Below are 13,160 nucleotides of genomic sequence, written 5' to 3'. Positions count from 1 at the left end.
TACTTGTTTAGGACTCAGTCTAAGGGGCTCTGACAGTTCAAATGGTTACCATCCTTGAAACACTGAACTTTGAGTTGTGTTTAAGCGCAGTTTTTTCAGGTTTGAACTCCAGACTGCTGAAAGGTTTTATGGTGGACCGAAGAGCAGCTATGATGCCTTGGACTAATGGAGCACAGATGTGGCAATCATCCAAATATGGAAAAATAGGGATTCCCTGAAGTCTACAAAAGGCTATAACTGGGTCTGTGTACTATACTCCTGGAGCAATGGAAAAACTAAATGTGTAATCCCAACTTAAAGAATCTTATGAAAATCCTGTACATTTTTTGGATTGGAATATGAAGGTAGATGTACTTAAAGTACAAGGTTGCTAGACAGCATTTTATTTTGGTGGTGGTGATGGGGGGGTTGGGAAATCAGCATCTTTAATTTTGGAACCAAAAGAAAGATGCTTAGCTTTGAAAGCTCCAGAAGTACTCCTGATGTACCTTCTTTACTTGGAACAAGAACCATTCTGGGATTAAAAAAAAAACTTTGCCTTTTTGAGATGAGGCACTGTTTCTATTACACTCCAAGCAACAAATCTAACAAAAATAGAGGAGACTGATTAGATTTCATTTTTTGTCAGATGAGGGTTCCCTCATAGAGGTTCAAGGGATGGTCAGTGAAGTCAGTAACCACTTTTGATTATTTTTAGAGCCTAGGCATCTGAAATTAATGTTTTGCCAGAAACAAAGGTAGTGGGAGAGATTGCCTAAAATTTGAGTAGATGGCCAAAGTGTGTAGAGGGGATGGTTGGTGAAAAGGAGGTATATATATTCATTCAACTTCATTATGAAAGGAGAGTCACTGAGATCTAATTGTTTTCCTTTTTTAATCTTTGTTCCATGTTTTTTTATATCATTGTCTATCTCATGTTTTTGAGGTGTGTGCCTTTAAAGTCCTTTTGAAAAAAGACCAGAAGAAGATATCTCATTCCTATAATATGGTTTTTTGACTCCTTATATCAACTTACTTATTTCTTCCAGTTTCTTTAGTAGTTCTACTTAAGAACTGCCAAGAAAAAAGGTATCTGTCAAGTGGGGCAGTAAGCAACTGAGTGTTAATATTCATTGCAATGCATTGCTGTACCAGTAGCTTCGGCCCTGGACACAGCATCTGTTGTATCACAAGCACACTTCATAGTATGCTTAGCGACATGTGAAGCAGTGTTTAGCATTTCTGACAGGAAATATTTCGTTTCAGAGTTAGGAAATGAATCTAAGTTGGATGCATATCAGTAAAAATAGACAAAAATGCTTGGACATGAGTTTGGAAGTTTGTAGCTCTAAAAGCCAAAGTGGAGCAGACCTTCTTACCAAATCTGAAAAGACCAAAAAGATCTTAAAAACTCTGTCCCCTCCACAGAAGTAATTATATAGTCTGCGACAAGGTTTCTATAAAGGAGTTTGTGTGTCAAGTACCATGTAAAATCAGTCAGATTTCATTAGGGCAGTGGCTGGGAATCAGGAGAAAGACAGAAACACATGCATCATCCAAGGCCCCTAAAACTGGGGGAATGGCTACTGGTTTCAGGGAATTTGTACTTAGTAATTCACATCTCTTCTATGATTATGTTACTTCCTTTTCCCTACATTTATAATATTACTTCATTTTTTAAATTTGTATTCCCCCAATGGAATTTCATCTGGGCTGGTTAAAGGAGAAGGGTATCTTGTGATTTAAACCCACAGGTATTAAGGGAGCATAATTTCGGAGGTGTAGTCCAAGCCCTCAGTATTTGGTTTAGAAAGACGTTCTTTATCTGAGTAGGATAGGGATATTTTTCTTTTAGCTGATGTAGAAACTTACAGACAGGATTGCCCTAAACAAGCCTCCGGTAAAATTATACTAGTCTTTTTGAAATGTTTTCTGAGTAAAATTTGGCAGAAATAGGTGGCAAATGTTTTCCCTTTTTAATCCTCAGTTTAGGAGACTCTAGACTTAATATCTTATGAGTGTCCAAATGCCTGACCGTCACCAAAGATCCAGTGAAGTCCTCCCTCACCAATAGCTGGTGAATAAGCTTCCTCAGTCTTAGAGATTTTGATGCTAGGTTATTCCCTCTCAGCCAAAGCCAGACATACCGTCTGAAAGGGGGGGGGGGCTTGAATCAGGGATCATAGTGGCCTTCTGAAGGACCAAGAAAAACAGACTGATGGTTTAAGGGTTGCAAAAGTGCCTTGGTGGTGTCAGACCTAAACCACAGAGCAGGAGAGAAAATTCAGAATTTCTTGGATGCCTCTTTCAACACCTTTTAATTGTTCCTCTAAGGGGAGAAATCTGCTGAAAGAGATTCAGTCACAATGGTCTTGCACATTAACTGTTTAAGGAGCTTGCTCTTTTGAAATTGTTTTAAACATTTTTGCTTTTGCCTTATGCTTTTTGGAGTAAGCAAAAGGCAAATCTGACAGAACCTAGTATTGTGTTTATCCATTATCTAAAAAACACAAGTGGAATGGTGTCCTTGTAGGGAATATGTCTACCACATAAACATTTCCCCTTACTGATAGACATGCCCACTTTTTTAGCTGAAGTCAGCCACCAAACTCATGATGCTGAGCTCATGCGAAGTTTGCTTAAGTGTGGTAAATTACCATTTTTTTTTTTCATGGCTGTACATCTGTTGTATAACAGTATGCACTGTTGTGCTAAAGGATGACATATGGGGCACAAGGAAGGATTCTAAAGCTTTGTGGACTGGGTGATTGTCCAGTCCTCGGCAGGATACATCCAGGGGCGGCTTGTGCCATCGGACTGCCGGACTGCAGCCCCCTCAAGAAAAAAAAAGTACTTTTTAGTTTTAGAAACTTTTAGTTATTTTTTTACTGTCTTTATTATACTGAGTCTCTCATCAGCTGGCTGCTTTACGCCGACTGACTGAGCATGCGCACTTTTGAATTCCAGGTTTTTCTTAGTCTGAAATCCAAGTTCCAACTCCAGTGCTGCAGTCCGGATAGCGAATTAAGGCATCAGTGTGATGCCCAGCAGTCTATGCGGTACCAAACCACATAGAATTGGAAGGGGTTCGGACTGCCACATCCGCAGGCACATACATGACTTGCATGGGCTAAATGGCTGCTGATTGGTTGTCGCTCTCTTCCCGGGCTTTATGTGCTGGGAAAAGAGCGAGAAGCAAACAGTTGCAGCCAGTTTCATTTGTGGACTTGTCTTGTGGTGGAACAGGTGGATTATTCGTATATTGTATTTTATCTGCTTGCCTTGGCGGCCTAATTTCGTTTGCTGGACGTGACACAGGCACACAGTAGCTGAAGAAGAAGAAGAAGAAGTGCAGAGTTTCTTTTCTTCTTGGTGGTAAATATCATTATCATATCTCTCAACTGCAGATTGTCAGAATGTCCAGAATTTTGCTTCATATTTAGTGCCAGCTGCTACACTGTTAATTGCATATTTAGGATTAGGAACTAGACCATAGGCCAGACATCAGTTGCAGTTTGAATACAGAAATGAGAGTCTACTCTAAATCAAACATTTCTACCTAAATGTTCATGCACAGATGGAAGTTCTGCTTGCTTGGAGTGTGTTCTTGAAAAAATCTTTTTTAAAATGTGCAGTCTGTAGACAATGTGACTTCTATTTCTATCAAGTTCCCTGTTAATTTATATTTTCCATAAAAGTTTGTTTTGAACTTATTTGGACTTGAGTGCTGTACACTTCTTTGTGCAATATTTATGTACCTTTGAAAAACGCCAATTGTCCCATTATGTAGCCAAATCTGTACTATTTAATTAGCTTTTCAAAAAAAAGAACACATCAGTGTTGAAGAAAGCAAAATATCCTGTTATGTAGCCAAAACTGTACTATTTAATTAGCTTTTCAAAAAAGAACACATCAGTTTTAGTCATAAAGTCAGAAATTATTGCAAATATTACATTTTATATCTATGGTTACTAAGGTACAATGAAAAAAGTATCTGGAATTAAAGTTAATGATACAGAGCTTTTATGAACAAGTATAATTTTGAGTACTTAGCATTTTACAGATTAATATCCAGTTCTGTGAAAGAATATTTAATTTTATATAGAATGTTCAGTATGTTACAGTATGCATATTTAAAGTAGGTAGATAAATATGTCTTTTGCTTTCATTTGCTAAACCTGCACGTTGTCATGCCACCAAGTATGGTTTTGTGCTACATACTTGTTCCTAGAAAATGCTTGGGATGCTGCATTACATATCTCAGTTTTTCATTTTTTCTCTCGACAATGATGGGAAAGGAGTAGAAAATACAAAATCTCAAGATGACTTGTAGGTTTGTGTTAATTTTTGTGTGACATTATATAAAAGCATAATTTAATGATACATTGCTACCAGTCCTTAGTCTGAGTTGATTATTGGTAATCTGATAATTGAGTGACCAGAAGTCACTTATCCAAAACCATACACAAGTCTTCTTGAGGAAGTACTGTACTTAACAGAACTTTTCTTTCTAAAATGCTTTTCACAGCCTACCTGATCTAATGAATATCAGCCCTTCTTCTATGGGTCTCTGCCCATTTCCTCCGTATCAGTGACATATGGCTGCTGACTTGGGCATGAGTTAACTTGAAGTAATTGTCATGCAGGCAAGTATGAAGGCTGCTTGTGTCACAGCCGTCCATGGACCATCAGCATTCCTGTGGCCATCCCCTTCCACAAATTCTGGGTTATAGCACAATATACTCCTAGGGAATATACTCTGCCACCAGCAATCAATTCCCTGTCTTAGCCTCCATTGTTGTAACCTTTCTTGGCCTGCTTAATGACCAGGACACTTAAATTTAACCCTAATTCCCTCATACGTGGCTTATGTGAGAACTTGCTTCACCACAAGCATGTCACTGGTGTGAAACACCTTTCTCCTCTACATATTTGCTTCCACAGTACACTAAGAGAGAGAGAGAGTGTGTGTGTGTGTGTGTGTGTGTGTGTGTGTGTGTGTGTGTGTGTGTGTGTGTGTGTGTGTGTGAAATGCCCCAGGTGCTACATGGTGGTGGGTAGAGAATAAGGCTTGAACCCTGTACCTTGAGCACAGGTGGCAGGACCACCATTTGTGTAGATTTTTCCCTCATACTTGTTCTATTCTTCATAAAATCTGTGGTTTCTGTATTTGTGTCCTTGCAAAGCTGGTATTGCATTGGTGCAGTGGTAGCACTGTTGCCTGACAACTACAGGTTCTCTGGATTGATTCTTGGCTGGGGTGCTTTACCTTTTCTGTGGAGTCTGTATGCTCTTCCTGTGTTTGTTTCCTCTAGTGTCCTCCCATCTTACAAATATATGTGTCTGTCTGGAGTGTTTCTCCCTGGGCCTCTGCTAAAAATTAGCTTTTGTTCCAAGTCAGACTTTCCTGGTTAACAAATGTTAAAAATGACACGCATTTGATTATCAGACTTCATATTCTTCAGAAAGTGCATGAAAGCTTTTATTCTAGCAATTTTCTAAGAGTATAAGATGGATATTTGAAATTTATCCCTATTTTTGGGATTGTATTTCATCCAGATTTTTTGTGCTAAGGTTGAAAGCTATGGTAAGAACTGAATTCATTGAATGTGTTTGGGGGCTATATTCCCCCATTACTGGCTTTGCTAAGAGATTAAGAGCTATGGTGAGAACTGAATTCACTGAATGTTTGGGGGCTGTATTCACCCATTATTGGCTTTGTTCAGGTGCTTTGTGCTAAGAGGTTGACAGCTGTGCTGTGGTGAGAACTGAATTCACTAAATGGTTGCCATTTAAGTTTCCATCTTCCTCTTTCACAAAACAGCTGATTTGGCATAGTGGTATGTTGCTCTGACTGTTTTGGTCCTGGGTTTAAGGCTTGGCAGTGAAATGTATGGTGGTAACACAGCATTTTATTCTAGCAACTTTCCAACATTATACCACACACACAATAAACTTTGGCTTTTTCCAGATTTCTTTGTGCTGCAAAGTTCAGAGATACAGCGGAGTGAGTAGATTTTACAAGAAGCTGAGAGCTGCAGGGGAGCAAAGTTTATATGCTGAGTCAGCTTGCCTTGTTAATAGCACAACAGGTAGTATACTTGCTTTTGATGCAGAAGGCTGTGGGTTCTGCTCCCACAGTAGATAGATGCATTGCTGATACTGTACTTTGCAAAGGGGATGGATGCTGCACTCCTTTTTTTTGGTGAAGATACCTAGTAACTATGAACCTGTTATCAGTTTGCCATCCATTCCCTATTGCAATATTGCTAGCTTATCATTTTTTTAGTGTAAGATAGGCAATTTATTCCTGAAGGGTAATGGACACTTTATTTGTAGATGAAACAATGAAATATAAAGTTGTTTGCTAGCAGCAGCCTCTTCATTAGTTACAGATCTCTTTAATGTGGAATTATTTAGATGACTTTTACTTCAGAGATTGTGCATATGTACTGATACTGGTGGACTGTAGAAGTTTGAGTAGACTTTTATGATGGAAATGTTCTGAATTGGGCAGTTTTGTCATTACTGGTGCATGCATTTTGTTTCATTGTTTACTGGAAAAATTTCAAAACAAATTTAAAACACCCTCTAAAACTGTACTGCATTGTACAAGGAATATAATTTAATACAATCAGGAAGGTGTATGAAAGAGCATGTGTATATTTGATTTGAAAACAGTCCAAACCCAAAGTTAATCTGCCACTGGCAAAATGTATTTTCTTTGAATGTGGGTTTCAGTGCTGTTTCAGTGAATGTGAGTTTTCAAGGGCAGAGAAGTTTTAATGCTAAGTCGGTTTTCATTGCGAGAATACATTGCTTTGTTTAGCAGATATGATATCTATTAGTGTTTGCGCTGTAAAATGCAAAAGAAAACTTTCAAATGAAGTCCAAATCATCGCAGAAGTAAAGCAGTATGCACATTAGTGTTTATGGTTTTTGTTTTTCGGCTTTTAGTTAGTGTTTGTGGTAAATGGGGTGAAATAGCCAAGTAATGGTTCATTGGAATGGCTGTGGGGGGGATGCTCCATTCAACCATGATTTTGTGAGGGGGGGAAGGGCAGCAAACTCAGACAGCCCCGGCTGAACTATACCTCTCAACTGTCCAGATTTTTGCAGAATGAAGAGATTTTTGCTTCTTATTTTTGGTTTGTTTTTCATAAAATTTGTGGTTTTCTGTCAAATCATTTAGGAATGAAGTCACTAAATAATGACAGACACTGAGTTTCAGACTTCATAACCTTCAGGAAAAATGCATGGTAAATCAATGCAAGACCTGGTATTCTGTCAACTGTCTCAGTTTATACATGAGCAATTTTTAGTACTGATTATATGTTCCCCCAATATATTTGGCCTTGTCCAGATTTCCTGCATTAACAGGGTGAGAGGTACATGCAAATAAATTGCTTTATAGAATTAGGCATATCCAAACCTCTCAACTGTACCCGATTTTGGCTCAAAATGTTGCTCTTGGAAGAAAACATGGAGGGTTTACAATTAATAAATAACTGTAATAATCAGTTATAGATTAGACTGCAGTGGGAGTGACAGATCCGTTTAAGGTGGAGGTGGGATTATATCAAGGATCAGCTCTGAGTCCTTTCTTATTTGCAGTGGTGATGGACAGGTTGACAGATGAGATCAGACAGGAGGCCCCATGGACTATAATGTTTGCAGATGACATTGTGATCTGTAGTGAGAGTAGGAATCAGGTTGAGGAGACTCTGGAGAGGTGGAGATATGCTCTAGAGAGCAGAGGAATGAAGGTCAGCAGAGCTAAGACAGAATATATGTGTATAAATGAGAGGGAGGGTAGAGGAATGATGAGGATGCAGGGAGTAGAGCTGGTAAAGGTGAACAAGTTTAAGTACTTGGGATCAACAGTTCAGAGTAATGGTGAGTGTGGAAGAGAGGTGAAGAAGAGAGTACAGGCAGGGTGGAATGGGTGGAGAAGAGTGATTTGTGACAGACGGGTACCAGTAAGAGTGAAAGGGAAAGTCTACAAGAGGGTAGTGAGACCAGCTATGTTATATGGGTTGGAGACAGTGGCACTGACAAAAAGGCAGGAGTCAGAGCTGGATGTGGCAAAGTTAAAGATGTTAAGATTTTGTGACTAGAATGGATAGGATTAGAAATCAGTATATTAGAGGGTCAGCTCAGGTTGGACAGTTTGGAGACAAAGCAAGAGAGACAAGATTGGACATGTGCTGAGGAGGGATGATGGGTATATTGGGAAAAAGATGCTAAGGATGGAGCTGCCAGGTAAGAGGAAAAGAGGAAGGCCTAAGATAAGGTTTATGGATGTGGTGAGAGAGAACATGCAGGCGATTGGTGTGACAGAGCAAGATGCAGAGGATAGGAAGAAATGGAAAGAGATGATTTGCTGTGGCGACCCCTAATGGGAAAAGCCGAAAGATGATGATGATGATGATTATGAGGATGATGATGATGATGATAAGATTGCTTTTATTTCAGAAATGCATGTAGATTCTTTTATTTTGTCAGCTGCTCAAGTTAGCAGTACTAATATTACAAAAAGTGTCCCTTCTTTGCAGGTTCCCAGCTGTACTATGTGGCTATTTTATATTTTTGAATCACATTTTTGGTCCATTTTTCATAACATTGTGTTTTTTTGGAAAATTAGTGGCAAATCATTAAAGACTGAAGTTAGAAAATAATGACAGATATTTCAGTTTCAGATTTCATACCCTTCAGAAAAGTCATACTAATGCAAGACCTACTATTCTATTATCTTTCTACGTTTATAAGAGCAATATTTAAAAATTGTCCTTATTTTTGGGCCTTTGTCCCACTTCTATGTATGGCTTTGTCCAGATTTCTTGCTCTGAGGTTGAAAGGTATGACAAATGTGTCAGGGCCATCGCAGTCAGCCAGAGACATTTCAAATTGTGACATACTTGTTGCACCCCACTCCCCTATGTAGTGACTCTGGATGTGTCCAAGCAAGGCAAGGAACAGTTATGCAGTGTAAATGTGCCGACTATCCCACCATCCAAGGTAGACACAAGAACTACAATGGCTTTTCATCTGTCCTTGATTTTGTAGAATGTTCTCGTTTCTGTCATATTTTTATACTGTTGATTTATGCTTTTTATTCAGAAAGTGCCTGTTGCTCTGTGTTTAAGTAGCAATGTTTTAACGACCATCTGGTAAGCTTGTCTGAGATTGTAAGATGCAAGTAAGTTTTAATAAGCATACTGTTAACGAATTGCCAACATTGAAGGCCTTTCTGTTGCCATGCAGAGAATACTTACATAACTAGATAATATATAAGCCTTGGGTACTGAAATGCATATGACAGTATTTGTAATAAAGGACAGGATTACATTATTTTAAGAGCTCATTACAGGCTTTACCTGCAAACTAAACAGAATGCCAATCTATCATGTGTGGTCCATATCCTGTACAGTAATCCTTTAAGCAATGTATGTTGAGCTTGTTTCCTGTTTGCTTTTCATTTTTACTTTGATCATGTTTTCCCCATGAAACAAGTAGATAGTTGTTGTCAGGCAGCAGGTCTTTTTTGGATAAGAAACATTTTTACAAGTGGGGGTATCACAGAGATTGCTACTTTCAGCATGTTACTTGGTACTTTAATAAAGCTGAATATAAATTATAATTAGAACTGCAGTGCAAGGAGAAGTGGTTTGAGTTGAGTGCTGCTTGTTTTTTTATACTTGAATTTTAACTGACATTCCAGTAATGTATTTAAAAAGTAATTTATTTTTTCATGCCTCACAACCTTTTTGTTTCCATCTAGATATTAAATAAGCTGCCATGCAGCCAATGGATTGAAATATTGTTTTTCTTCTACACTTTCCTTTTTTCTTGATTGGACTCTCATAATGATGGTTTGGCACCCAGGGCAGCGTATTTAATTAAAGTTACAGGTTTTGTGGTTTTGATCATAGCTCCTCCCCTTTCTAGTTGGCCACCCCCACCCCCATTGACCCCACCCATTCAGCTGTCTTCTGCAGCCCCCCTTTGATTTGAAGTCACCAGCCGCCACTGGATACATCCTATATAGTTAGGGCAACTGTAGCAGTGATGTGAGGAAGAACATCCACTTGACCATATACAGTTCCAGATTATACAGCTTGTGATCCAAAATGTGTATATGTTTGCAGTTTAGTTTCATCATAGGTTGTTACTAGGTGGTAGATCAGTTAAGCCTTTTCAAGCCTTGCTGATAAGGATCTTCCCCTGAAACTTTTCTTGGATCTGAAAAAATCCAAACATAACATCAGGAAAGACTGTTCCCATCATGTCTCACTACCCAAGTTAGTGTATAGACTGCTATGTTTCTATTTTATTTGCAACAGCAGGAAAGCCTTATGTTGTAAAACCTCAAATAATCAACTTTGACTTGTACGTGAAATAACTTACAGTGAAAATTGACAAATGAAATTAGGTACTAGTGAAATCACAAAGCATGTAATTGCTATTCTAAAGGAGTTAGTTGTTTTTAATTATCCAGCATCAGTGGCTAGTGTATGTAAATCTCTGCCTCTATCTACCTTGATATCATTTTGTGGGTTTGGTGATACAAACAGTAGATTAAACAATGAAGCTAAAACAGCAGTTTATAATGATAAACCTCACTGATTTTCAAAACCGGTTGCAACTTTAATGTCAGAAGTATAAATATATAAGAAATTAAATGCAAAACTAAGATAAATTGAAAGTAAAGACAGATGCTTAAGTAACTGGGAGGGATGGCTAGACTCAGATCAGGAAATAAAAAAAAAATATTTACTACATGATTGTGGGATGTCTTTGTCCATTCTAACTACTGAGAATTTTATGTAGAGAAAAATGTTTAGAAGGTGACCTTTATTAGCATGTGATTTACCAGGTTCTTACTGCCACATATTTTATTTCTTCTAATTTTGCAAATGCCAATTGTGCTACCATTTTGTATGACACTGAAATGGTCTATGAAAGCACACATTCCCAGCTGAATGGACTAGATTTTCACAGAATGTCCACATTTTTACCTCATAATTTTGATCAGTTCATCATGAAGTCTGTGCTTTCTGGCAAATAAATTGATGATCAAATTAAATAAATAAATACTTTAAGCTTCAGACTTTGTGTCCTTTAAAAAATGCATGTGAATGCAAAACCTTTTATTTTATCAACTTTCCAAGTTTGTAAGTGCAATATTTATATTCTGCCCCTGATTTTGGGCCTTTGTCCCCTCATTATTTTAGGCTTCATCCAGATTTCTTGTGCTAGGATGTTGAGAGGTATGAAATGAGCTGTTACCTTGGTCTGACTGGTTCATCTGAAATATATTTTCTCCTTAATTTAATAGCTGTTGGTATACTGTCATTATAGGTTACATATTATGACTATATATTGTTTTTTTTCAATTTATGACCAGCAGGTTGCAAAATGTATGCAAAGTGGGCTTCATGTTAATTATGAGGAAATAAATCTATGTGCAAAAATATAAACCTTGTATTGCAATAAACTTTACATTTCACTGAAATACTGACTATTAAGATTTATGCTGGTTGTAAATTATTTTCTTTTTATTTTCATTAAGAATATGACAAACAGTTTTATTTTTTCAGGTATCACTAATCTTGTATTGGATAATAACACAGCACATCCTAATCTTATTCTTTCTGAGGACCTGACCAGCATAAAACATGCTAACAAGAGGCAGGAGGTCCCTGACTACCCAGAGAGGTTTAGTTCATGTTTCTGTGTGCTGGGATCAGAGGGATTCATGTCAGGCAGGCACTACTGGGAGGTAGAGGTGGAGAACAAGACTGACTGGCGCGTGGGTGTTACCAGAGAGTCCATCAACAGAAAAGGATACATCATCATGAGCCCTGAGAATGGATACTGGTGTTTGTGTTATGGTAAGAATGTGTATGAAGTACGTGATACCACAACAAAGCATCTCAGACTCCGGGAGAAGCCCCAGAGGATTGGAACCTATCTGGACTGTGAGGGTGGACAGGTGTCATTTTATAATGCTGACAACATGTCCCATCTCTACACTTTCACTGGCACCTTCACTGAGAGACTCTATCCTTTATTCAACCCTTGTAGAGGAGATGGGGGTAAAAATGCAGAACCCCTGAAGCTCTTTCATTTAAAATTATAGTTCCATCTGAAAACTTTTTATGTACTTACATGGAGGATAAAATGTTTCTACTGTATGAAAAGTATGTTTGTAAACTCAGCATAGAGAATGATACAGTACAAACAGTACAGAAGTAACCAGATTTACTGTCTTGACAACCTTAATGTGAAGGGAGAATATTAAAGAATAATAGAAAAAACACATGAAGGTAAAGTATTTTTTGAGAGGACATTATGTTAAATAAATAGTACTGTTATTTTAGCCGTATGAATTCTGCAATGTCCTACGTATTTCTTAAAACATTCTAATTGTCTTGAATTGAAGGTCTGCGCATTAATAATGTTGTTTTGGCATGTAATATAGAACTGGCAAGTTATGAGTTTTAACAGTGGGAGTGCTACAGAATTCTGAAAGCCCAAAATCCTGAAAGTTCAAAATACTGAAAACTCAAAATACTGAAAACACACAGGAAACCAACATTTACTATATTCCAGCACAAGTACATACAGAAACATATTATACTTCAACTATATGCAGGGGGGAAAGCCCCCCCTGCACCCCCCTGCTACTTAAATGTATAAACTCCAAGATTGCACTTGACTACACTTAGTGTAATCTTGGAGTTGATATATTTAAGTAGCAGGGGGTGTAGGGGGTGCAGGGGGGGGGGCTTGCCTCCCTGCTTATACTTGGAGAAAAGTAATATGGTTTGTCTTTTATTTGTTTCTGTATGTACTTGTGCTGGAATATAGTAAGTACTGGTATCCTGTGACTTTTCAGTATTTTGAACTTTTGGAGTTTTTGGTCTTCAGGATTTTGGGCTTTCAGGATTCCGCAGCGCACCTGTGGGACACATAGAATCTGAGGAATGAAAGACACAGTTAGGGCTTGAGACACAATAAATTATCAACACTAAAAAGACAGAAGATAAAAAATATTAAATTAGAATCATGGTCTATTTATACATGTTTCATCTTCAAGATAATTTCAAATGAGTATAAACTTTGAAAAGTAAAGTCACATGCTGTTAAAGGTAGTGCTACAGAATCCTGAAAGTCCA

At 37.9% G+C, this 13,160-nt stretch overlaps 1 protein-coding gene across 3 annotated transcripts in view; it reads left to right on the top strand.

Annotated features, from left to right (window-relative positions):
* LOC122813674 (zinc-binding protein A33-like) overlaps nucleotides 1-12,511 on the top strand; it is a 365,959-nt gene extending 353,448 nt beyond the window's left edge. For all 3 annotated transcript variants that reach the window (XM_044086120.1, XM_044086119.1, XM_044086118.1), the window contains one exon: nucleotides 11,580-12,511. In XM_044086120.1, the coding sequence (XP_043942055.1) occupies nucleotides 11,580-12,121 (542 nt within the window). In that variant the 3' untranslated portion in view covers nucleotides 12,122-12,511. The remainder of the gene's footprint in view (nucleotides 1-11,579) is intronic.
* Nucleotides 12,512-13,160: the final 649 nt, after the last annotated feature.

Source organism: Protopterus annectens, chromosome 10.part0 (genome assembly GCF_019279795.1).
Source record: "Protopterus annectens isolate FY-2018-M chromosome 10.part0, PAN1.0, whole genome shotgun sequence".
NCBI classification, from domain to species: domain Eukaryota; kingdom Metazoa; phylum Chordata; order Ceratodontiformes; family Protopteridae; genus Protopterus; species Protopterus annectens.
This window is presented reverse-complemented; position numbering and strand designations above follow the sequence as displayed.